This window comes from Trachemys scripta, chromosome 19 (assembly GCF_013100865.1).
Source record: "Trachemys scripta elegans isolate TJP31775 chromosome 19, CAS_Tse_1.0, whole genome shotgun sequence".
NCBI lineage: Eukaryota > Metazoa > Chordata > Testudines > Emydidae > Trachemys > Trachemys scripta.
In genome coordinates, this window is record NC_048316.1 from 6,100,663 (window position 1) to 6,128,038 (window position 27,376).

The 27,376-nt window shown below is 40.1% G+C and overlaps 1 protein-coding gene and 1 long non-coding RNA gene across 11 annotated transcripts in view; one reads left to right on the forward strand and one right to left on the reverse strand.

Annotated features, from left to right (window-relative positions):
- The window catches only part of CFAP74 (cilia and flagella associated protein 74), a 113,731-nt gene that overhangs the window by 11,463 nt on the left and 74,892 nt on the right, over nt 1–27,376 (forward strand). For 8 of the 9 annotated variants that reach the window (XM_034753236.1, XM_034753238.1, XM_034753241.1 and 5 more), the window contains 8 exons: nt 6,573–6,671; nt 13,228–13,332; nt 19,112–19,285; nt 19,584–19,694; nt 21,327–21,429; nt 22,301–22,458; nt 25,345–25,555; nt 26,498–26,677. In XM_034753236.1, the coding sequence (XP_034609127.1) occupies nt 6,573–6,671; nt 13,228–13,332; nt 19,112–19,285; nt 19,584–19,694; nt 21,327–21,429; nt 22,301–22,458; nt 25,345–25,555; nt 26,498–26,677 (1,141 nt within the window). Of the gene's footprint in view, nt 1–6,572; nt 6,672–6,994; nt 7,116–13,227; nt 13,333–19,111; nt 19,286–19,583; nt 19,695–21,326; nt 21,430–22,300; nt 22,459–25,344; nt 25,556–26,497; nt 26,678–27,376 lie in introns of those variants that run through there. The other variant, XM_034753245.1, reaches the window with a different exon arrangement.
- Nucleotides 16,565–27,376, reverse strand: part of LOC117867864 — a 132,053-nt gene continuing 121,241 nt past the window's right edge. For both annotated transcript variants that reach the window (XR_004643529.1, XR_004643530.1), the window contains 2 exons: nt 26,003–26,101; nt 16,565–16,866 (listed from right to left, as the gene is read on the reverse strand). This is a non-coding gene — a long non-coding RNA (uncharacterized LOC117867864). The remainder of the gene's footprint in view (nt 16,867–26,002; nt 26,102–27,376) is intronic.

Below are 27,376 nucleotides of genomic sequence, written 5' to 3' on the forward strand. Positions count from 1 at the left end.
AGCAAGTTATATAGTGAGTTAGGAGTGTTTGGCACTGGGAATTAATGCCTAGGGACTGATAAGTGATCAGCAGAGATTATGAAAACTCAAAGAAGGAACCATTATTTCAGCTGTTCAGTTGTCTATTCTGATTGTTAATTCCTCCATTCTGCCCCTCAGGACTACATAGTTTAAATATCATGTTAATTTTTTTAAGTGAATGAAAACTGAGTTACTCTTAAAAACTAAGAAATTGCAAAATAAAGCCGGTTGCTTGCTTTTTGGAAGTGCAATCAAGGCCGGCCTTACAGGTGGGTGATGTGGTCAGGCGGACACCGTGGTCAAGGAGTGGGACAGGCCTGGGGTGTGAGGCCATAGAAGGGAGCTTGGAGCAATGGGGTGTGGGGGAGGCAGCGAGGCCCAAGGATGATGGGGGATGGGGAGTGTGGGGAAGCAGTGAGAGCCAGGGGGTATGGGTGGGGAGCCCAGGGAAGAAGTGGAAGCCTGGGGGGATGGATGGAGGGTCAGGGGAGGCAGCGGGGCCTTGGGGTGCCAAAATACAAGTTCACCCAGGGTGTTATCTGCACAAAATTCTCTATTACTCGCATACTCTAGGGGCACCCACGTTTACCCAGTTCGTGGGGCTCTAGGTGGGGCTTCCTCTTAATTTAGACACCCACCCTTACCCCATTCCTAGGGCTCAAGGCATAACCTTACGCTCTAGGGCACCCACCTTTACCCTTTCATGGGTTCAAGGCATAACCCTCTTAATTTAAGCACCACCCTTCCCTTCCATGGGCTCAGGGTGTAACCTTACATGCCGCGGGTTTGTGGGGTCTTTTATCAGTGAAAGAGCCTTACACAGTAATATCCTTAACCTCTATTTAACAACGATTATCAAAAGAAGAATGCACACACTAAGCATACAATGCTTACCCCTCCCAATAAGGGAGATGAATTTTTCTTGATGGCCAGTCAGGATCAGGTCATCTGGGGGACTCCAGCTTCTGCTCTGCATGGTGTGGTTGGCAGAGTGTTGAGCTCTGGCAGCTCTGGTTTTGGGGCTGTCCTGGAGTTGGTTCCAAAGAACTTCCTTTTGAACCCCCGCTTATATAGTGAAACTTGAGTCTTGCTTAGCTATACCTTAACCAATCATTTTACTAAATTATTACTAAACAATTTTCTAACCAATCCTAACATATTGTAAAATAATTCTTTAACCAATCACACCCTACCATTTTAATTGATTTACACCTAGCAAAATTAATTATTTAATAGACAGAAACAATCAAAGAACCAGACAGAGACCATACAGATGAACAATAGAGAAGTGGGGACCATAAAGGCAAAACAATAAAGAAGTAGGGATTTTACAACCACAACTTGTTGATACGGGATTTCTTGCCAGACGGAATACCATCAAACAAAGTTTTCTTTAACCATCTTAAGATTTGTTTCTTTATCTGGTGATGATGGGTACTAATAGGACAGAATCACCTTCTTAACAGCCCAATATTATATTGTTTTAATGTAATTTAGATGAAATGGAAGGATGTGACTTTCTGCTTCTTGATTAATGGCTGATGCTGGTCTAATATGGCTGCAGACAAAGGGCATAGGCCTTACAATTTGGCTACAGGAAAAGGCCTTATCCTTACAAGAGCGCCATTTTCCCTAACACTGGCCCTGAGTGTAATGCCAGTACAATGTAACCTTAGAGTTGAAAGACCTTGCAAAAGAAAACTTGACTCTGTGGCCTGGATCTGCAAAGTTACTTAGGTGTTGCAATGCTCAGTCACTATAAGTGATTCTCAGTCTCTTTCTCTGGCCCAGTTAATATTTTATTAAAGTGGAATGGCTTCAACAAGAGAAACTGAGAGCAACCCATATCAGAATATCCCATAGTCCTGTGGTTAGGGACTTACCTGAGGGGTGGTGCACCCCTAGGGTTACCATATTTAAAAAATAAAAAATGAGGACACTCCACGGGCCCTGGCCCCGCCTCTTTCCCACCCCCGGCCCTGCCCCAACTCCGCCCTTTCCCCGCCCCTTCCCCAAAGTGTCCGCCCTAACTCCCCCTCCTCCCTCCCAACCATGCGAAAAGGGCTGCCCGAGCGCTGCCGGCTTCACGGTTTGCTGGGCAGCCTCCAGACCCTGCGCCCCCGGCTGGCGCTTCCCCAGCGCAGCTGGAGCCCGGGAGGGGAAGCGCCCAGCCGGGGGCACAGGGTCTGGAGGCTGCCCGGCAAACCATGAAGCCAGTAGCACTCGGGCTTCGGGCAGCCCCTATGCCTCTGGACCCTGCTCCCCTGGCCGGGCACTTCCCCTCCCTGGCTTCAGCTGCTCTGCTCCTCCCCGGACTCAGACTTCGGCTCTGTTTAAGAGCCAAGCTGCCCGAGCCAGCACTACTGGCTTCGAGGAGCCCCCTTGACTCGGGACCCCAGCCGCCGACTGGACACTTCTCCTTCCCGGCTCCAGCTGCTCTGCTCCAGCGGCGCAGGGTCCGGAGGCATGGGGGCTGCCCAAAGCCGGTAGCACTGGCTCGGGCAGCTTGGCTCTTAAACAGAGCCGAAGTCTAAGTCCGGGGAGGAGCAGAGCAGCTGGAGCCGGGGAGGAGAAGTGCCCGGCCGGCGGCTGGGGTCCGGAGGCACGGGGGCTGCCCGAAGCCGGTAGCGCTGGCTCGGGCAGCTTGGCTCTTAAACAGAGCCGAAGTCTGAGTCGGGGAGGAGCAGAGCAGCCGCAGGAGAGGAAGTGCCTGGCCGGTATTTTTCCCGGACATGTTCTGCTTTTTGGCAATTCCCCCCGGACGGGGGTTTGATTGCCGAAAAGCCGGACATGTCCAGGATAAACCGGACGTATGGTAACCCTATGCACCCCTGTTCAACTCCTTCTTCTCAGGCAGAGGAGGGAAATTGAACAGGGGTCTCCCACATCAGTACCCTAAGCACTGGGCTGGGTTATAAGGTAGGCTACCTCTACTTCCTGGTGTTTTGTGTGGAGTTAGGCAGCTTCTGAGCACACTAATGGTTTGGGTCCTGCAAGCAAGATAGGCAGAGGAGCTCCTCTCTTCGCCCGGTTTGTTGATCACACTGGGGCTCAGGCATGAGATAGGTGACTGGACACCTATTATGAGGCAGCAGTGCTCATGCTCAGAGGCAGACATTTAGGCACCGAGGGGACTTTTCCTGCAAAAATTTAGGCACAAAGAGAGAGTTTAGGCACCTAAAGGTTTAGGTGGCGGCCAAGCAAGGGTTTTGCAGATTGCATAGAGCTGGACTTAGATGTCCAAAACCCAGATTTAGGTGCCAAGTCACTTTGTGGATCTGTCCCTTTGTTTCCAGACTACTGGCCATATGTTTCCCTGGAGTTGAACACTGCAGCATGTTGGCAATTTTAGCAGAACCTTCAAATGTTCAAGTAGTATTTATTATTAATTATTATGAGTATTACTGTAGCAATTAGGAGCCCTAGTCATGGATAAGGACTGTATTGTGCCAGGTGCTGTACAAATACAGAACAAAAGAGACAGTCCCTGCCCCAAAGAACTTACAATCTACGTATAAAACAAGAGAGAAGAGATTAATACAGATAGATGAGGGAGTACAAGGAATGAGACAGTATTGGTCAGCATTATAAGCAGTGGTTTTAGCACATCAGCAGCCTAATCATTGCCAATCTTTTGTAGGAATCAAGGCAAAAGAGAATTTTAAGGAAGGATTTGAAGGATAACATGTTATTTTTGTGGCTGTGTATGGGGAGTACACCCAAAACATGAGGGGCAGCATGAGAAACAATACAAACGTACTTGTTGGAAAATGTAACAAGGGGAAATGGAGGCTGGCATCATTAGCCGATCACAGCCGAGGATCAACATCTCAATAGGGAATCAGAGTTAATAGGTGGGGTGGGGATAAGCTACAAAGAGTCTTGAAGTGAATACAGGCAGCTTATGTTTGATGCAACACAGAAGGGGAAGATGGTAGAGGAAGGCAAAGAACGAATGACATGGTCAAAGCAATAGTCTAGAACAGCAGTTCTCAGCCAGGGGCTGTGAACAGGTTTCAGGGAATCTGCCAAAATAAACCAGAGAGCAGGGCCAGCACTAGACTCACTGGGGCCCAGGGCAGAAAGCTGAATCCTGAGCCCCGCTGCCAGGGGCTGAAACCGAAGCCCAAGCAACTTAGCTTCACAGGGCCCCCTGTGGTGTGGGGCGCTGGGCAGTTGCTCTACTTGCTACCCCCTAATGCTGGCCCTGGCTACTAAGCTACTGAAAAACAGCTGTTGTGGCACAGGTGGGCCATGGAATTTTTATAGCATGTGGGGAGGCTCAGAAAGAAAAAGGTTGAGAACCCTTAGTCTAGAAGATGATTTTTGCAGCAGCATTCTGAATAGATCAGAGTGGGGCAAGTTTGCATTTGTCAAGTCCAAAGAGAAGGATTTTGCAATAATCAAGATGCACAATGATGAGAGCTTGGCCAAGATTTTTAGGTGTGTGGATGGATAGGAAAGACTGTAATCTTAGTGATTTAGAGGTAATCTGGATGTGAGGATTTAGATAGAGGTCTGATTCAAAGATAACATCCAAGTTACAGGTGTGAGTGACAAGCAGAAAACCAAAGCCTCTGACATGGTATGTGACTAATTACAACTAAAAGAGATACTGTGCAGAAGATCTTCAAAACTCAAAAAATGGAAGCGTGGTGAGTGGCAGGAATAAAATACAAGCCAGTGGAAAAGATTGTATTATCTTTTTCTGGAAATCTCAGCAGCACTCAGCAGGAAAGGTGTGCTCATCCATATCTGCCCAGTCTCCTCCTTTCTCATAGCAGACCCTGCACCCATGGAGTGCACTTCCAGGGGTTTCAGAAGAGAGGGAGATGAAACTGGCAGCAGTTGATATTTCCTTTCACACAGGCCCGGGAGAGCCAGGCATGGAGCGTCCAATTCACCCATGGATCAGGAGTGGGGGTACAATCCCACCTGGGGATTTGACGCAGTAATTATCGTATTTCAATTGACTATTCCAAATTATTAGAATAAAAGAAGTTATTAGTTTCAGATTCTGTAATGTTATGCTGAAATGAACAAATTATAATAAAAAGGTAATGAGGAAATTTTGGTTCTGAGTATAATTGATGAACTATTGCTATGTAACTGAGAGGAGAAGGTTTTAAATGAACTGTTTCTGTGAATTTATAAACAAATGGTGCTCTTGAATAGTGAGATGGTGTAATTTAGTATTATGGTTTTCAGCTTTTATTTTCTGTTATATTTCAGGGAACTTTTTTGGAAAATAAATATAAATCTGCAAAGCTCAATATTTCTAGACATTTCCTGCTATTTAGTCATTATCCTCCCAATGTGTGCACTCAAGATGTCAACTCGTGTCCTTCCCAATTTTGCAATCATCTTGGAGTGGCAGGAAGTTGATGGCTGGGAGTAGAGAGGCCAACAGCTGTTTGCAACATTTTTTCATCATAAACAAAAACTAATAATTATCACTGCATCTTCCTTGAAAAGGGGCTTTTATTGGTAAATATCCATGCAATTTTTAAACTGGAAGTGCCATTTACAACTGCACTTGAAGCTCAACTGCATATGACCTACTTTACAGTGACATGCTGTGAAAGATTTCCCTTGTCAATTGCTATTATTTTGCAGAGCAAGGATAACAGTCTTTGTACTTCATTATCAAACATAATTCTATTAACAGTTACAAATATCTGGGTGACTGGGTAGCTTAGATTTATAAAGGCATATGGAGTCTTTTAACTTTGGGTCACTGGTTCAAAAGTGACCAAAAGTCAACCATCTGATGACTATTTGGTAGCCTGAACTGGTCTCTCTAGTTCCTAGTGGGCTTCTGTCTACTCATCAACTAAAATCACTGTCATAACTGCAGCAGATTAGACCCCCTTTATTGGCAATCTTAGCACAATGGGGCCAAAGACTAAACTGGTCAGACACACTGAATTTCCTCCTTATTGCTCAAGGAGGTCCCTCCAGAATTTAAGACAGATTGCCACGGTATCATACAGAAATCTGCACTGTTTCTTCTTGTGCTATACTTGAATAAATAAAAGACTTCAGGTCTTGTGCTGTCAATATAACAATTTATGAGTCTGTTCCAAACCCCATAGAAATCAATAGGAAGAATTCCATTGATCTCAGTGGACTCTGGATCAGGCCCCATATATGGAGCATAACATCACTTACCTTTAATTACATAGGTAGTTTCACTGAAGTGAGTGGGACTACTCGTGTACTTAAAGTTAAGCACTCATCTTAAATGTTTCATTGCACCAAGGCCAAAAAGTATAAAAAACAAATTACAAATATGCTGGAGGAGGCTAAATTTTAAAAATACTCTTTATTTATCATCATTGGTAGATGCTACTAGAGCTCTGAATGAAACCAAAATTAATTAAGAGGTTATATTTTTTTTCTAAATTCCTGGTACAAATACTTTAAAGTTAACAAGTGCCTCTAAAGAAACTCTTGATAGGATCCAGCTATGATCCTAAAGAGCAGAAATCCTTCAAGAGAAGGAATGGGAAACGTACCCAGTATAAAGAAGGATATTTTGTTTGTTTCAGAGAGGAGCTCAGTGCCTGCCAGCTGCGGATCGAAATGCTAACAAAAGAACGAGAGTGCACAGAGACCAAAATAGAAGAAGAGAAAGAGGCTGGAAATACGTAGGTAGAGGGTATTTCTGGTTGTCACAGATTATTGACATGCTCTGTGTTTACACGTGGGGAGGAGAAGGTAATGAGATAAACTTTGTGACCTTTTCCCTCTTCTTGTTATTGCTGAAAATGTTTGATAGATTCAAGAACATGTTTAATAATGTTATCAAATGACACCTAATAGGTCAGTGTTTAAAAGTCATTGCCATTATCAGGATAAAAACAAGCTGTATTATCTCAGTGGGCCATGCCATCTGGCAAGGAGCATTGCACTGTCATACTGTGCTTGGAGAACCGATCAGATAGGTTAGGTCCCAAGTTGGTGAAGACTTAAGTGATGCAATTACTCTCCAGGCAGCTTATTATTCACATCAACAGTACCTTCCACTTGATATACAGAGCAGCAGTGCAGTAGCTTGGGAAAGGCTCATCTGTGCAGTTTCCTGTCCAGAGGTAAGATGCTACTAGGGCAATTGCCATGGAGAAAGAAGTGAGGATTTGGGGTTAAACATGACAACAGATATTTATGAGCTAGTCCTTTGCATTTGGACAACACTGACAAGGTAGAATGACCAAATGCAGTATTTCCTAGTAGCTAGAGCAGGGAACTAGGTGTCAGAACTCATGAATTTTTTACTTTGTTCTGTCACTGACTTGTGTGACCTCAAGCGGGTCACTCTGTCTCCATTTACTCATCTATAAAATGGGAGTGATAACTCTTTAGCTATTTGAAATCTGGTCTTGAGCGATCCCATAAGAACAGCCATACTGGGTCAGACCAAAGATCCATCTAGCCCAGTATCCTGTCTTCTGACAGTGGCCAATGCCAGGTGCCTCAGAGGGAATGAACAGAACAGGTAATCATCAAGTGATCCATTCCCTGTCAATCTTATGAGGAGCTCAAAGTACTTTACAAACATTAAACACTCCAGGAAACTGTAAAAAGGTGAAGTGTGAGATAAGTTAAATTCTGAATCTAGCACTGTGTCCTGCAAGTACACATTCAGATCCAGATTCTAATCCAAAATTTTCCACAAATTTAAGTGTGTGGTATTGTGGGTGTTGGACTCAGAGTTGTGGGTCGGGACCATATTGAATTATGGTAATATCCTAATATTATATATAGGATTTATTGTTCCAGTGGTAAATATGGTAAAAACATTTTGCTTCTGATTTCTGTGTTATTATCTTGCCCCTTATCCCAAACATGTTTTATTTTAGTAGACAAACATATTTTCTGCTCATCTTTAAAAAAATAATAGTAACCCCATCAACTAAAATGTCCTAAAATTATTATTAACTACAATGCTCCACCACAAAACAGATTGCAATAAGGAATTGTTTATTGCTTACCATAACTAAGTCATGCTAATTAGGAGTGGGTTAGTTGACACTGTTCTTCAGCCATACCTTTGCTCATGCGATTAATTAAAGTTCACAGTGTTCTTTCAGAAATAATTAGATTATTCACAATGCCATTAACAATTACAACAAACGGAAAAGGAGTAACAGATACAGCTAGTATCCTGTCACATGAAATATCCTCAGACTCATTCTGTCTCCTCTTCAACAAAGAGGCCCAAATTCTGTCCTCATTTAAGTTGATGTAAATCTGGAGGACCTTCATTGGTTTCCGGGCAGTTACTCTGTATTTATACATGTTATTATTGAGGGCAGTGATTAATCCGGAATCTGCCTCTTTCCTCATATTTCCATTTATTTTTGACTGATGCACATTAAAAATATGTATGTGCACTAACCTAATCTAAAATACTTTAAAAAAGAAATACTGTACCTAAAAGCTATGCACAAATTATGATAAAAAACAAAACAAATGATGGCCATCAGATTAGTCATTTTGTGAGAGATTATAGTGTCCCAAGGATTTATGGAAACTTACCTTGTGATTCCTTTAAGAATCACAGGTATTACTGGGAATACAAACATGCCTCACTTGGAGAATCAACCCATGACAACCTATTGCTGTCATCATTTTATCAGTGATAAATACAATGTACCTGACAGTCTCACTGATGAATATCATATATACTTTACCAATTAGTTTTTTATGTTTGTCTTATACAGATACAGCTTGTGGAGTTTTTTGATGTAGTCCACTGATGCACTAAATTTTAGTTTGGATGTGTAGCCTTGTAAATTATTAATCCCAGGATACAATGCACTGTCTTAATCAGAGTCACCGTCTCATATCAAGACAGAGCATTGCATGCTGAGACCTGTAGTCCGTGTAGATGCACCTTAATATTGAAAGATGAATTCCAAAAAGAAGGTATCTGCATTTTGTTCATTTTATGCAAGTTTGTCATTGTAGCACTCAGCTGGGCAAAAACCGAGTGCCATTGACACAAGGTCCACAACAAAAATATGATAATCTGAAAGAGAATTTAATGACATTTGTATACCTTTAACATTGGTTGACTCTTCCAACTCCCAAGAAAGCCCCTTGATCATGTTCATCATTTTACATGAGGGCGGACTCTCTCATTTTTAGCCTTACACAAGAGGCTGAAAGGGATTTTCAGCCTGGGATAATTAAAATGTAGATTTAAGAAATGTATGTACTATAGTACAAATAAAGTCATCTTAACATATATAGTTAGTTTGGTTTACATTTATCATTCCTTCCACCCACCATTCATTTAATCATCTGGTTAATATGGATCAACTGACATCAGAAGTATGCTATGTCATTTTGAGTTTTGCTACGCTGATGCCTGTTATGACAAGGAACTGGTACTTATATATTCTATTTCTCAGTGTCGTATGTTTGAGAAGTGCACAAATGCAATATAATACAACAGCAGCTACTGAGCTACTCTGCTGTGAAGTGGGAGGGAATTTACTGGACTTTTCCAATTTGTTTAAATTGAAAGCAGTGGGTGGTTTGTGAGCTAGTAGCCAATGTATTATGAACCAGCTTTGCAGCTGCCACTGTGCCTGTACTATTCTTCAGGTTAATAAAATGTCTCAATGAATAACAAACTAATAAAGGTAACTTAATTGCCAAAACAGAATGGCTAATAATCAAAAACAATAGACTGAGTGGTGACACTTGCCTAAATGTTTAAGGAAAATTAATTCCTGTGTAGTAGACACTACTCCCTAATATATAGTTTGAGTGTGATTGAATTTCAGATTCTTTGGGCAACTAAACAAGAATTTTTAAAAAGAAAATTATAAAACAAAATGTAGTTTGATTGCCTGAAGACTCCAGGGAGCGGAGTTTGCAGTATAATCGGGTGAAATAGCTGAATTAAATCTTTTTCTGTCTTTTGCACAGAAATGTACCATCTCCAATAACAATGTCCTGTTTGGTCTAGAGTTAATTTCCATAGTTCTTCCTCTCAGGAAGTCTTTATGGAGTAGTTTTGAGACACTTTATCCTTGTGTAATTTATTGTAGAAGAAATATGCTCAGTATCAGGTGCCCTATAATTTAAATAATCATTAAACAAATGCTAAGAAGAGCAACATAACTTTTATACTTATGCCAGGCCAAGGTCTAATCTGCAGATATGCAACTATGTAGCAGTTAGAATAGCAACTATCATAATGGTCCATTACAGATACACCTGTACCCCGATATAACGCTGTCCTCGGGAGCCAAAAAATCTTACCACATTATAGGTGAAACCACGTTATATTGAACTTGCTTTGATCCGCCGGAGCACACAGCCCCGCCTGGAGCGCTGCTTTACCGCGTTATATCCAAATTAGTGTTATACCGGGTCACATTATATCAGGGTAGAGGTGTATTTGCTGCTTAATAATGGAGTAGGAAGATATACCAAATTCCTTGTTTAAAGACTTAAATAGCATGACATTTTAACAGTTGTTAAAATATGAATTATCATTAACTTAGCATTATTGATACCTATGCAGTGAAATTTGGACTCAAGTTAATGACAATGTTAAATTATGCTGGAGATGCAAATGATAAATGTGTTTTCTATTTAGTCAGGTTCAAGTTACTATTCAATAAGCCTGAAATAATACAGTACTTTAGGTTATGGCTACAAGTGAGTTTGTGCCCTGTACCGCATATTATAATGCACTGGTTTTGTTTTTAAGTTGTAGGGCTTCTGTGACCAATGGCAGAATTAGCCACTTTGGGCCTCTGTGTCAGGGCCGGGTAGCGGGTGGCCTGTGTGTATGGGTCACTTACCATGTTGTGGTCAGGAGATGAGCACCAGAGTCAGCGTCAAGCTGGGTCACAATACCAGGAAGTCTGGCACTGAGTTACAGGCAGGTGGCAGGGACGAACTGGGATCAGAAGGTGGAGTATGGGGTTCACAGCAAGGCAAAGTCTGGAACAGACCCAAGCAAGCAGTCTGCATCATTGCTCAGGCAGTTCTCTGCAATGGCTTCCTGGCTTATATATCAGCATGGGCCAATCAGTGGGCTGCAGGGGGCCACCACCCAGGTCCAGTTGAGCAGTAGGTGCTGCAGTGTCTAGGGTCGCCCAGCAGAAACATAACCTCAGCTTTCAGTGATGATATGGAAATGTCAGCAGCCTGGAACCCCTGTACAATAGAACCTCAGAGTTACGAACAACAGAGTTATGAACTGACCAGTCAACCACACACCTCATTTGGAACCGGTAGTACACAATCAGGCAGCAACTGAGACAGACAGACAGACAGACAGACAGACACACACACACACACACACAAAGCAAATAAAGTACAGTACTGTCTTAAATGTAAATTACTAAAAAAATAAAGGGAAAACAGCATTTTTCTTCTGCATAGTAAAGTTTCAAAGCTTTATTAAGTCAAGGTTCTTACACTCAGTTTGCTTATTTTTCAAACCTGGGATAGATACTTAGCCAGCACAGGTATATGTACAAATTAAATCCCATGCAAACCCTAACTTGAGGGCCTACAAGAGACTTAAGTGATGCACTAGCCTTCTGCACAGGACTGTATTTCATCCTTGGAGAAGTAAGGAGGAAAAGTGGCATATATGAATCATTCATTATAAATTACATTCAAATGGACCAGGTTTCAGTCCAGCTGAAAATACACATTTGTGTATGGTTCAAGTTTGAAAGTATGAGGTTTACATTATATTTAGTGTACACATTTTTTAATCAATGTAAGTAATTGCTGTTAAAACAAGCATGTTAAATGCAGGGCAAAGCTACCTTTAAATAATATCAGTCATTTGTTATGCTTTCTAATAAAATTAAGAATCAATTGATTTTTTGACTTTGACAAAGGTAGTCAAGCTAGTTTTGATACTTAGCTCAGTACATAAGAACATAAGAACGGCCAGACTGGGTCAGACCAAAGGTCCATCCAGCCCAATATCCTGTCTACCACCAGTGACCAATGCCAGGTGTCCCAGAGGGAGTGAACCTAACAGGTAACGATCAAGTGATCTCTCTCCTGCCAACCATCTCCACCCTCTGACAAACAGAGGCTAGGGACACCATTCCTTACCCATCCTGGCTAATAGCCATTTATGGACTTAAATTCATGGAGGTTATCTAGTTCTCTTTTAAACCCTTTTATAGTCCTAGCCTTCACAACCTCCTCAGGCAAGGAGTTGCACAGGTTGACTGTGTGCTGTGTGAAGATGAACTTCCTTTTATTCACACAGCGCACAGTCAACTTGTGGAACTCCTTGCCTGAGGAGGTTGTGAAGGCTAGGACTATAACAGGGTTTAAAAGAGAACTAGATAAATTCATGGAGGTTAAATCCAGTAAAGCCCATTTTGGGGTGTAAGAGCATAAGAAGCAGGATTAGCAAGAGACAGATTGTCAGCAGAAAGTACTCATTTATTCTGTTTATTACCAGCCGTAAGACAATGCATTCAACTAACTGCAACTGTTGGAGTGGCTAAAGGCCTGATTGCAAGCACTGAAGGGAGAAAGATAGAAATGAGGGAGATTTAAATTAATGGTTGTTATTTGGGTCAGTAAATTAAACACTTCTTTTTCCTGTGGAAAGCTTGATAGATTGGAGGCTCTGGGACAGATTCTCTGCTGGTGTAACTCCATTGAAGTCAAGGGATTTACTCCAGCTGAAAGTTTGGCCCTATGTGGCCTTTTTTCCATCCTGGAAAGTTGCCAGTCTCAGTTCTCCTTGGTTACACCAGTGCAACTCAGCTGAAATAACTGCATTTGCACCGATGCAACTAGGAGCAGAATTTATCTACTCTGTATGCCAAAATCTTGGGCTGGTACATGTAAGGTTGTATTATCATTTTAAAAGCAGACATCAACCTTTGTCCTATTAGTTTTCCTAAAATTAACTACATAAGTGATATTTATCAGCATTAGAAATTACAGATCACTTTAAAATATGGCCGAATGTTGGAAAAATACTCTCATCTTGATTTTCAATTAACCAGTAGATAGTAGTTTAATGAGATTGTGCCTTTCAGAAGAGAATGGACACTTTAGGAGCCATAATTGAAAGACATTACATTAATATAAATTAGTGGAATTCTAAAACAAATGTCTCAGCCTTATGGTACCTTAACTTTAAAAGGTTTTAACATACATTATTTCATTTTTTTTTCTTTTTAAATTTAACAGTGCTGCCATATTCCGCCTACAGGCAATGCACAGACGACTGTGTGCTGAACTGGGGAACGAAAAGGACCTTGAGTCGAAAATTGCTTTGATGCTGAAAGAAAATGTGTAAGTTAAGAAGTGAGAAAGAATTGAAGGGACTGATCTTCATTACAGTTTTTATTACAGCAATTTAGCCCAAAGTCCTAAACCAACTTATTGATTAATTCACAGTTTGAAAGGGAGTGAACATAAAGCATGCAAATATGTAACAGCTGATATTTAAAGTGATCGAAAACTTAGAGGCAGCAAAGCTTGTGACAAAGTTTAAAGGACATAGTTGTCATTTTCTTCCCATCCTACACCATTTGCAATACTGTCTTAGAAGCTTGAAAATAACGTCTCTCTCTATTCATTATGTAGTTTTTGTGGTGAAGATTTGTGTGTGTGTGTGTGTGTGTGTGTTCTGAAAGGAGCTGAAATGCAGACAGTTATTTTAGCAACTACTACTCCTTTAGTGTATAGAACAGGTGCCTTTATCAAGCTTAAACAGCATCATCAGAAATGTGAGCACAGCTGTAGGAATTGCAGGCCAAATTCTCTGCTGGTGTAAATAGGTGTAACTCCTCTGATGGTGACCTTGAGCTGAAGCAGTTTAACGCTTGCAGCCTGAGCAGAAAGACACACATCTGAAAAGCAAAGACTTCAGAAATTGACCTTTGATACTATCCTACTACACCAGCAATATTCCTTTTGCATAACAAGTCACTGGAGTTGTGCCCATGTAGATAAACAGAGAATTTGACCTAGAATTTGGTTCATTGCAGTCATACTGGAAAGAAAAATATTGTCTCTTTGTAGATCCCACTAAATAGCATTTATTGCCTTTTCAAATTTTAATGTTTTTGAGTTCATTTTTTAATTTTGGCTGTGGCAAAGGTGTAGTGGATTTAATAAAATCTCAGGTAGACATTCTGAATCCTTTATTTGTCAGGTTAAAAACAGTTTCAAAGTAGATTTTATTTTTGGGCTAACCTACTAGAGAGCACAACATCAAAGAGTCAGTAAAATCAACAGCAATGCTTCCATTCACTTCTGTGGGATTGGGATTTGACTACTGATATTAGGGCTGTTTAGTGAGACTATTGCATCCTAGCTCTGAAATACACAGTGAACTTGTATTTTTTACTTAGTGTCTCTTATCAATTTGCGTGTTTGTTTCCCATAGCAACTTATTGATAAAGGAATTTTTACGGAGAAATTTTTTTAAAAAGTGCTTCACTTTCATAGCATCTTCAGTCAAGGATACAGTTAAATTCAGGGAAATGTCATCACTCTACTTCCATTATAAAGGTACATAAAGGCACCAGGATAGGGCAGGTATCTGCATCTCATCATCAGTTTGCAAAGAGCTGCTGTTTTCTAGTGTACCAGTGAATTTTCAAAAGGCATTGTGAAGTTAATCTTGAAGGGACAATGTGACAGTTGTCACCATTGCGGATCAGTTGAAGGACAGTCAGTTCTTTGTGTCTTTCAAAATGAAAGGGGCCTTATAAAACACTGGTGCATATGGCCAGAGATTTGACAAGAGGCTGCCCTGCTCTTGGTGACCTTGAGATGAAGCAACTTGACCCCCTGGGGCATGTTTGCACTACAGTTGGGATTATTTCTCTCAGTCCAGGTGGACAGCCACATGATAGCTCTGCTTAAGCTAGCGCACTAAAAATAGCAGTGTGGATGTTGTGGCATGGGTGGCACCATGCCTAGCTACCTGAGTATGGACCAAAGAGATCAGATAGGCTTGTACACACATGGCTAGGGTGTGCTGCAACATCCACACTGCTATTTTTAGCATGCAGTCTGTCTACCAAGGGCAAGCTTCCAGCTGCAGTGAAGACATACCTCAGGGTCTGAGCAAAAAGAAACATCTGAAAAGCAAAGGCTTCAGAACCAGACCCTGGATATTTTTGCCACCACATTAGCAGTGTTACTTTTGCAGAACAAGCACTCTGCATATTTATGTGAGGGAAGTGTATTCTATTTTTGTCAAGCTCTCCATCCTGCAGATGCCACAGTTTAAACTTGAATAGAGTCATTCCTTGGCTGTTACATAAAAGTTTTCCTTCAACTTTGTGCTGATGTTGGGGCCACATGGGAAATTGAGTAAATATCTGTCAGATTCAGCGTAGTGAGCAAGAATTTTGAAAGACACCTGGACACTGAAGGTTAATTTATATGAGTTATATTCTTTGCTGTCTTTTGGAGAAACCAAATGCTTAATATAGAAGGACCACAGAGTGTGTCTCTGTAAGTTAGGTATTTCATGACTGCAACTTCTCTAACTTGCTCAGACTCACAAGATGTCTAAAAAATCTCTTGCAGATGTCAGAATTGATTCTTGTTTACAAAAGAAAGTGCTGCCTGTGCTACTGTTCCACCATTTCAAGCACATACCTACTCACTCTTTTGACTTGCTCTCCAGCAATCCTTCTCTTTCTTTTACAGATGTGAGAAAAACACCAGGGACTTTTCCAAAAATCTCCTAACGTCAGCATTCATAGATTAACTTGGGTTTCTATTTCTCCCCTATTTCCTTAGCATCCACCATGTACTATCCACTGAATGAGTATGATGCCGCTTGCCAAAACATTAATGTCTCCAAATGTTGATTTTATATAAATTGCTATGTAATATTTTGGAAATATTTACATAAGCTTCCACATAAAGCAAGGGCTTTTGAGAGTAGTGCTTGACCTCATACATACCCATGCAGTTCCGTGTTTTGGAAATGATTTGTGAGCCAGATCCTTAGTTGCTGTAAATCAATGTAGCTCTGTTGATTACAGTAGAACTATGGTGATTTATACCAGCTAGGGACATATAGGTCCTTGTCTCATTTTGAAGTAGGAAGAAAGGTGGAGTGAAGTAGACATTTCTCCCTGTGATCCTTTAAAGGATAGAAGTTAGAATCTTCCTATTATGTATTCTTACTGAATACATTATAATGACATTCCCCAGGGTGCAGTCTGGACTGTTGAACAACTGTGTCCCCTCAATTTTCCACCCTGGGGTGCCTTCTATACTGCTTCGCTGTTAGAGCAAGCACTCCTGGTCTGCTCACACACAACCTCTAGCATGGAAATGACTCCCAGCTATGCTGTCCGAATGCTATGATCAGCCACCCTTGAATTACACTGCAGAGCAACACCAGCAAACTCCCAGTCCCAGACTTTCTCCCAGAAATATGCATCTTGTACTGCCCATCCCTCTCCTGGACAACACAAGCCCCCTGGTTTAGATAAAACAATAAAACAAGTTTATTAACTACAAAAAGAGATTTTACATGATTACAGGTAATGAAGCATAAAAGTCAGAACTGGTTACAAAGAAATAAAAGGTAAAACACAACACCTAACTTTACAAGCTAAAGTGAATTCAAAGCAAAAGTCTTTCTCATCACATGTTCTAGCAATATTACTGGTTGAATTCTTTTCAGACAGGATATCTCCCTCAGTCCAATGATGCTTCCTTTGTCCTTCAAGTGTTGTCGATGCTGTAAGTAGAGAGGAAGGGAGACATAACTTGGGGTGTCTGTTCTCCATTTGTATGCTTTTTCCTCTTCTTTGAGAATCATCTCCAGCTGGGGTTCAGGAGACAGAAAGTCTGTGGGGACAGGAACTTCCAGCTTATTTCTTTGACAAGATGTAAATTTCTTGCTCACACCCTTTTTCCTGCCAAAGAATGGCCACTTAACCAGGTGATAATCCATTTGATTTCATTGACACCTGGCTGAGGTGCCAGTTTCCCTTTTATCTCAGAGGAACTGGTTTGTGGCTGCTTCCCCAGCCACAAACCAGTGGAATATGTTTTAGTAACATCATATAATAGAATATTATAACTTTACATACAATGTTGCCACACGTATTTTACCAGGATAATAATGATCAGCAAATCATGAATTTTCAGATAGCTTACAAGGCATAGTTTATATCATAGCCTTGAAAAAGGGGTGAACATAGGAATGCAGATGGTCACAATTATGCACTGAATAATATATAAAGAATTGTATCTATGCATATTTACTTAGTTTCTAGTTCTTAAAAGGAGATGAAGGGGAAGCAACCATAGAAAACTGATGCTGATGAGTGTTTGTAACAACATAGGTAGCATGTATCAATTAGTGATCGTCTCAAGTGTGCAGGTCACTTAGGATAATTAACTCTCCCTGTATCCCATTTGGAACCATTCTTAGTTTGAATATAACTGTGTTGTGTTATTAGCTGCGGTCTCCCAGACACCCCTTAGAGAACTATAATACAAAAATAATAGAGACAGTATAGCAGCATTCTGTATTTTTCTGCTAAATTAACATCTCATGCTCTTAGTTGATGCATCACACTTATTCAGATGATAAAAAAAAAAAAAATGATCTTTTTAGAAGGTAGCAGGCAAACCCCTTTATATTTTTGCACCAGCAGTTCAAATATTAATGCAGCCATATCAAAGCACGAGCTCCAGCAGGAGCTTATAGACATGCTTTGCCAAATGATTAGCCAGAAAGTAGTATATCCTACTTCAGAATTACATAATAGCTTTAAAAAGCTTCTTTGATGCTTTCGTTTGGTGTGTGATTTGCACACCTAAAAAAACCCTAAAAAAAATGTTGTTAAAGATTGTGACAGCCAAACAAGCCAAACAGATAAAAACACTTCCTGAAACAAGGCAAAGAAGTGCTAGTTAAATTGTGCTTTCTAATTCCTGATTTCATCTGAAAGCATTAGAATGTCCTAAGACTTTCACTTTTGCTGAGAATAGTTCTCTCCCTATTCTGTGTCTGCATCAGTCATATCCCTTTGTAACATGATGGATAAAAATTTCAAGAGCACCAAAGTGACTTAGGAGCCTACATCCCATTTAGGCACTTAGGCCCTGATCCTCAAAGGCAGTGGTTTTCAACCTGTGGTTCGTGGACCCCTGGGGGTCCGCAGACTATGTCTAAGCTTTCCAAAGGGGTCCACACCTCCATTTGAAATTTTTTAGGGGTCTGCAAATGAAAAAAGGTTAAGAACCACTGATCAAAACTCCCATTGATTTCAGAGATCTGGGCCTTCGGAGCATAAGTTCTATTGAGTTTTAATGAGACTTAGACTCCTAAATGCTTATGTCACTTTTGAAAATGGGACTTCAGGGCTAATTTTAAAGGATGTGAATATTACACTGTCCAGGTCTGGCAGGTTCACATATAACAGGACCCCACACATCTTTCAGTCTTATGCAGTTCTAGGGCTCCATATTATCTGTGATCTGCACACAGGTTTCCCAGAGACTTCAATAGGATTTTACCCTAACATCTTATCTCTGATCTTCATGGATGTGAGGGCATGGATATTTACACTTTAACTCAGATTTAATGTCCTGTATCAATCTTAAGCATCCTTAATGCACCCCTCACCATGGTATCTAGGTACCTTGGTCAAAACTCAGAATAGTCAACTCTAAGGACCATCACTGAAAAAGCTTACAAATAAACTAGGTGGTTTTGAATAAAGAAAGCATTAAAAGCATTCTTTACTGTCTAGTAAACATTCTGCCTTTCCTTTTATTGGGGGAATACCAGCGTGAGGAAAAAGAGGACTTTGAAGAGAAATATAAGTGATCTCTCTAAAAATCAGAAGTATTAATACTAGCACTATCAGGATTTTTAGCTATAATGTCCTTTGAAACTAGCAGGGCATAGAGTAAAACATGGCTGAACTTCTTTTTTCACTATGGAGCTGGTAGCACTGAATATATGTAATTAATGCATAGAATATATGTAATTAATTGATCTGCCTTTCTTTCCCCAACTATCTTTGCCCATTTCATTTGGATCCCTTTAATGAAAAACACCTCACCCTGTGCTTAAAAGGTATGAGATGTGGCAGATCGAAATTGAGCAGGGGAAATTTGGAAGCCTCCGGGAGCGACTTGAGCAGGATGAGGAGGAACTAGAGAGACAGTGCAAAGAGCGGGCAGAACAGAGGATTCAGAAAGAAAAGACGGCAGCCCAGCTGGCAGAACAAAAACAACAGGTTGGAAAAAAGTAAGCACAATAACTGATAATCCACTTTCCTTTCCCCAACTATCTTAGCCCATTTCATTTGGATATTAGAAAGGTTTGCTAACTCAAAGGATGCTAGTTATGAAGGCTCTTCATGTAGGTACTTACCACAGAATATTTACACAGGGAAATGCTATTAAAGGGACAACATAAACCAATGGCAACTGTCCACAATCCTGCAGCCCTTGGGCAAGCAGAGGACCCCTTGACTTTAGTGGGAGCTGTTCGTACATCAAGACAGTAGGACTATACCCAGTAGGTTTTTATTTGTGTTTTGCAGAAAAGAAATGGAAGCCTGGGAGGCGTATGAGAGAAGACATCAAAAAGTAGTCGAAGATGCACACAGGAATCATGAGAAAGCGGTCCAGTTTTTGAAAAAATCTATGTCAAGGTTCCTTTAGCTTTCCCCCTTGCTAGTGTCGTAACACATCATCTGAAATGTGATACCTGATCCTCAGCCTTTAAGAGTAAACATTTTACAGCTAGATTACATTGTGACACTTTGCCTTTGTCTACACTACAAATTTATGTCAATATAACTACATCGCTTAGGGATGTGGATTTTCCACACCCCAAGTGACAGTTATACTGACCTAACCCCTGGTGTAGAAAGCGCTAGGTCAACAGGAGGGACATAGCTACCACCTCTCAAAGAGGTGGACTACCTATGCCGATGAGAGAAGCTCTCCCATTGATGAAGGTAGCATCTTCACTAAGTGCTACAGCGGCATAACAAGTGTAGACAAGCCTTTAGAAATCTCCAGCCATACCACCTAGTGCTGTGATCCTGCCAGGTCTCACAAGCTAATCAGGGACTTGAATAAGAGGCCTTGGAGGAAAATCCAGGTGGCTTGTGAAGTAATGTGGGTGAATCAGTAGTTGGGATCCTTCCTTTTGAGTCTTGTGACAATGTCACTCTATGGTCTTAGGGGGCACTGTATTGCTGGAGGAGTTGAGTTTTGAGTTAGATGTACAATCCTGGACATTTGTAGGCTCGTCATTCCCTTTTTAACCGGGGAAGAACTGAATTCCAAATCAGATGATTACATATCTAAATTACCTCTGAAGTTTCAAATGGATATGGTAGTTTTCACTGTGTCTACTAAAACTGCTGCACAGTGTTTCTTTGCGCTGTTTCTGTTACATCTCTGCATTGTACTTCAGTGGTAAATGAGATGAGCTCACTCTGTGTCGCTTTATGTTTTTGTAAATACCTATTGTTAGTTTTTATTTTTATGCCAGAAACTCTCTACAAAATATTTGTAAATCAGCTTTGTGAGTATATTATAACCTTATACGTTGAAAAGATAATTGTATATTTTCCCTATTATTCTTTAGTTTTTTCTTTGGCAATATGGACAAGGTGCCAGCAATTAAGTCCAGTGAATTCATTACTTGACTGTTCTTGCTGAATCTTATATCTCAAGCAAAATATATCGCATCTACTAGAATGGAATCTAGGATCATAGTAGTTAGAGATGGAAAAGACCAACTGGTTAAAAAATGAACCAAATGTATTTTTCTTTATTGTTAATATTTAAATTCATGTGAATAGTTATGGGATTTTCTCAGGCTTGATTTGGGTGATACCATGCATGAAAAAGCCCATATTTAGGGGTATATTTGTAATCTGTAAACAGTAGAGCAATTTATGCAAGCATTAGCCTTTGATTGTTTTAGTAAATGTCATTGTATGTCTTGGTTATATAACCAATACCTGAATTTTAACTATATTTTAGTGGCTAGGCGTTGATCTCAATATGGAACACACCTACTGATAGATACTCAAAGTTTAAGAAAATACATTGTTGAGACTTTGTGGCCCTTTGAAACTTAAGTGGTTCTAAGTAGAAGACTCATCCAACTGTTCTATTTTACTGGACCCATTATCATAGCAAACACAGTGTAACCTACAGGAGGCATATTTGGCAACGTCAACAATTACTGTTTGCCAGGTTAGCCATTTTAATGCTGAATGCTTCACTGCAGGACACGAACCTGAAAGGCTTTATTCTACCAACAGAATTCGTCAGAAAGAAGCAAAGGAAGAACTGAAAACTCAGGAACATATGGAAAAAAGGATGCAAGCTGTGCTGTCCCTGAAAAATAACATAACTTCCAATAGGGTACCTCTATGACTGCTAAGATTAGTAGTAATGCAATTGATTCTCTGGAGTGACTGATTTTAATGAAAACCATTTCAATGTTCAGCATGCCCCTGGTATGACATGACCTAGGAGTCTAGCCACTAAAGGTTACAGAGTCAGACTCAAGGCCAAATTCAAATACCCTCACTCTCATTGAGTAAGTACCTTATTCCATGAGCAGTTCACTTACTTCAGTGGCACCACACCTAGAATATGGTATTCCATGAGTAAGGGGGTCAGAATCTGGCCTATAGGGTGGTTGATTGTCTTGCTCTCAATACAGAAATGCTTTATTATTAAAATAAAACAGTTAGCATAACAGTTAAAATAAGTTAAACCACCAGGAAAATGAAGAAATTCAGATTAAAGGCTATCATAATTTTGTTTTTCCTGTTTGAATCTATGTATTCCAGAGTCTGAAAAGATGGTCTTAACTATCTTAACTAGCCACTGATTGTATTATAACCACCAATGCCTTCCACACATTGCTGCATAGAGTAACTTGTTTCAGGGGGCGGCCCTGGAAAAGGTTGTTGGTGGTCAAGAGACATGGTTCATGCATTTAGTCCTGACCCAGTCACGGCTCTTTGCCAGGAGCAGGAGTAATCTGTGTGAGCTGGGGGTGCAATTGACTCAACTATTGCAAATAAAATCAGGTACAATTAAAGGATCTTCAAAAACCAAATTAACTCAAAGGCAAGTTCAACTATTAAAAAGAATAAAGCAACCTCTTGGTAGAAAAATCCACCATGAATTTGTAAATAGAGAAAGGGACTAAAATCAGATTCTGTATGTTGTATTCTATATTATGTGAGTAAAATATGTAACTGTTATTTGCATGATTTTGTAGGAAACCCTTCGAACCCTCCAGGTGAGGGACAAAGCAAAGGCTCTTGAGGCAAAAAAGCAAGAGATGAAGATGAGAGGGGCTATTCTGGCAGAAGGAGGCAACGTCACCAAGGAGATTTTTCTCCATAAACAGCGTGTTGAGTTAGAAAGGCAGAAGCAGTAAGCAGTCATTTCTTTGTGTACTTTTTACTCCAGGTCGATACTCATACAGGAGTGAATCTCCACCTCGCTCCACTCAGAAACTGAAAACATGAAATCTATATTGCTGTTAGCCTTGCTACCCCAGGGAACTGAACTGATTCTTGGAATCTTGTGTAGATAGAAACTATCAATCCAAATCTTCAGATCATATGAATTGGCAAAGCTTTATTGACTTAAAGAAGCTAGGTTGATTTACATCAGTTGAGTATTTGGCTCAACTCTTTTTCCTTATAGTTTAAAAAAATGTGAAGGAGTCACTGGTTCAAATCCAAACCATGACCCCAACCTACCACTGCAGCTGTGCAGGTATAACTTACCACGCATAAAGAGACCAACTGAAGTCAGTGGAGCGCTGCATGGGAGTCAATCCACATGGATTGAATTGCAGGATCAGGACCTTTGTTAAGACCAAAGTTGTTGCCATCTAAGCATGACTAGATGGCCCACATGAATAGGTCTGAAGTTTTGTCCATTCTCTGGCCAGGTGTCCATGTCATGAAAACCTAGCAGATGGAAGTGGAACTCTTATTGACAGATGCACCAGTGAGGCTATAGATGACTGGCCAGGGAGACTGAATTTAGAAGTGAGCTTCTAGGTTAGGATTGAAGCAGATTGAGGAGGCAGTGTGGGGACTAATCACTAATGCACTTGATATCCATAGAAACAGAAGACTTCAGTCTTTGGAGCTGTGAACCAGCCACTTTCACTGGCGCTAAATGCACATTAAAAAAATTAACGAATAAACATTCTGCAGGAGTTATGGATACTCTGTCCTTGAAAAGACTGCCTTATTTTTTTAGGTTTAATCCTTCATCTTTTTCACTATTTCCCCTTGTAATTTACATAGCAGTCCCAGTGTGGATCACATGTTCTGCTAGACTTGCTATTGGCTATACATGACAGTATGCTCCTCACAGCAGTTCCTTTGTAATTTCAGCTTTTACTCTGCTAACCTCCTATTTCTCGAGTGCCTTTGTTTTTCTCTTAGTTCTTTCTTCCCATAACAGAGATGTTCTGTCCTCTATCTCCTATCTGAGTCTCAACCTGAGTATATGTCCCTGAATTATTTGCAGAATAATTAATTCTTTAACCATTAGAATCTGTAATTTAATTTGTGCTGTTCAATTTCAAAAAGATAGCAAATTACATATAAAGTGTGATTTAGGGCTAATATGATTTTCTGTTATTAAACTTTCTGTAGTCTTTAGGTAAGGCACAGCACTGGGAGTCAAGCATCCACTGTCATTTCTGGGACTGCTACTTTCTGTGCCTCAGTTTCCCCAAATGTAAACTGGAGGTTACGCCACATAACTGCTTCACGGGAGTGTTGCAAGGCTAAATTAACTGTTAATAAATCAATTTGCAATATAACGATCAATATATAAGTGCAAAAGATAATGTCCTGCCTATATTTAGAATCAGCAATCATTTACAAACAAATCAGTTGAAAATGTAAACCTCAGAAGCTAATTGAATCTTTACTATAAATAATTTCTGTTTCTGAAAATTATACAGAATCTAAAGGAATATAGATAAAAGAAATAGAAATAGCATTTTTTCCTGTGGATTCTGTTAATTCCCTTCTCAACAGAATGGCCCCACCAACACACATTTTGTTAGCTTAGCGTAATCGCCCTAGACTGCTAGCTAAAGTCTGTACTTTAAAGAGCTATGGCTTCAAAATCAGATAATTTCAGACAGAAGTATGTTTTCTATTGCTACAAGTAACATTTAAGATTACTATAACCAAAAGAGAATAGAGAAAAAATTTCTTCCTGCTTTTTCAGTTTGTTTACTTTGTGCGTTGATTACACTTTGGTTATAGTCAGTTTCAACAATATTTGAGTTAGTCCTTGATACAGCACAGGGAAGAAAAAGAACATTTTAAAATATAAGAAAATGTTATTGCAAAAATCACAGAAATTGTCAGAGGGATTTAGGGGCAGACAGGATCTCAAATGACTTCTCTATTTTTAAGTACTTATATGGTCTCCATTACCCTGGTATCTGAGCATCTCAAACTCTGTACTGTGTTTATCCTCACAACATTGCTGTGAGGCAGAGATGTACTAGAACTACTAAAAGCACTAGAACTGCTAGTATTGGAACTGAGGCATAGAGAGACTGAGGGCTTGTTTACATAGCATGGCAAATGCACATTACAGGGGTGTGATTTCTAAAGCACACTAACGTGTTGTATACTAATTGTTCAATGCAGAGCCTGCTGGTGTGCACTAAGAATTACCTACTGAGCTTTAACATAGTATTGTTGGGTACTTTTAGTATGCATCAGCACAATCTACAAGGACCAATTAGTGTGCTTTAGAAATCACACCTCTGTAGTGTGCAATGATATACTGTATAGACATGCCATAAGTGAATCACTCAAGGTCACACAAAGTCTATGGCAGAGCAGAGGCTTGAATCTATGTCTACCAAGTCCCAGGCTAGTGACCTAGCCACTAGACAGTCCTTCTTTGAGTTCTTTTATTATAAACTGACGAGATCACAAGTTTACAATATCCCATTAAAGGATAAAGCCTAAGTGAGTCGAGAACATTACAGTTTGAAAATCTTACGTCACTTTCAGCCTTGGGGAATGGGCCCTCATATCCTTCCCAAATACGTCTTTTTAAAAAGTCATAATTGAAAATATTTAGTCTGTAGAAATAAGTAGAAATCATAAAAATCCCATGGTATCTTGATATACACAGATCATCACTGCAGTATAGCTTAAAGGCTCAAAAAATCTGGACCCTTTGGTAGTATTGTTAGTGCACAACAATGGCTTCTTTCTTACTTTCTTTCTGATTTCTGTTCATTTTTTTAATTTTTTAATACAGAGAATTTACAGAACAGCAGAAATCTAGAAAAATTGAGATTGTAGCTCGGATTTTGCAAGAGGAAGCATGTGTAGAGAAGCAGAAAAAACATCAAGCTCGGGCAGAGGCACTTAGGAGTCAGGGTAAACTTCCTGATTCCTTAAAGTGGAGAATCAAAACATGGCAGTATATTGAGAATGCCTGTGAAGATCCAGCTAGAGCAGTACTGCAGGTAAGCAGTGCTATTATACCTAACAACCTTTAGAGAATTGGTCAAATGTTTTAGGGCTGCTGTTATCAGAGTGGCAGGGAAATAGTATTTTTTCACCCCTGAAAATTAATAGTTTGAGTTGGTGGTTGTGAAATAGCATCTGCATTGGCTAGAGCCTGGTGCTGTACAGTACAATGTGAGCAGGCAATGGGCTAGTTTCCCCATCAGATCTCTCAATAGTCATCAGTCTCAGTCTGCTAGTCCAGTTCTGACACTCTCTTGAGATGGAACACTTCCTTATTTAACTCAGAAGTAAAATGTAGTTGTAGACTTAATTTCAGATTAGCTTGTCACAAGTGACAAACACAGCTCTGTTTGGAGCCTCTCCACGCAGCTTTTACACTAGGTAAGTGGGGTAGTTCTTTCAAGACTTGTGATCCTCCTAACCAGTGCCTACAAATATTTTACCTCCATAATATTCCAGGCTTCTGCTGGTTCAGAGAGGAGGAGGGTAGAGTTTTGTCCCCAGCTTAGATCCTCCCATGTGACTTCTGGTCTGGTGTAAGTCTGTGTTATTTAAGAGAAAGAAAAGAAAGGAAAAATGTATCTGCCAGTAAAAATAGGCACAATACAACAGTTGTTAAAAACAACACATGAAATTGGGCTGCATCATTTATTAGAGGTTGAAGCAGCTTCCTGGCAGTAAACATTAATGAATAACCTTATGCCTGAACATTAGTTTCCAATCTACTAACTCCTGCAATTGACATGATGTGATTTCTTGTAACATACGGTTTTCACTGTGCACAATGTCTTAGAGATTAATTAGCATAAAACAGTCCCAGACATCCATACTTCATAGCCTATTAAAACATTATTAAGTGTCTTTTCTTAAGGTATTGCTGCTGGAGTAAAACAATAGTTTCAATAGTTCCTTGGAATTTTGCTTCTGTCTCACTGTAGAAGTCTTGGTGCACTCCATCAGCTTGTTCCTTAGTTGATGACAAATCTAGTTCTGTGGTGGATTTTTCTGAAAAAGCATTGCAAGATACGATCCGTGAAAATGATGATGAAGAGGCGAATGAGACTCTAGTTGAGCCAGAGTTTACAGGACTTTGGAGTCAAGAATGTAACTTATACAAGGTAAAACTTTTAATTTCTCATTTTATCCCCTGCATTTTTCCCTCTGTTAGTTTCCTAGAAATTGGCCTTCTCACTGCCTTTAGAAGTTTTCCGACTCTTGCTATCACTGTGTGAATGTGCACTCAAAGTCTTGTATGAAGAATTCATTTGAAAGTTTTGTTTTAAAGAAGGTACCTGCACATGCAAATCTTAACAGAACCACTAATGTGTTAAAATACTTATCAGTCAAAGCAGTTGAAGTTTGCCACTATATTCTCAAAGTGTTTGTTCCCTTATATAGAGAAAATTAACTGGCTTAGTTTTAGTTCCAAGATTTGTGGAGACATATATCACTTCATGTTTGCTGGTTTGTTTGACTTTTAAAACTGAACATGACATTCTGTTGAGCTGGTAATGAAGATCATTTCATGTGGAAAACATTTTTTTGCACTCAGTGCTTGGCATAGAAAGCACATCTTTCAGTATAGCAAAGTAACAACATTTAGGGCTCCGATCAGAAATAAATAATGTACATATGCAAAGTGGAAACTGATGTTTTCATAATGCCGCCAAGCACTTGCACATTTTCCATAGATCTCCTTTTTAAGTCACACGTGACCTTGAGAATAGACTTTAGCATCAAAGGGCACTATCAGTAAAAATGTATTCTCTTTCCATAGAAAAAATAAATTGGCATCAAAGCTGAGAGGGCTAAAAAAT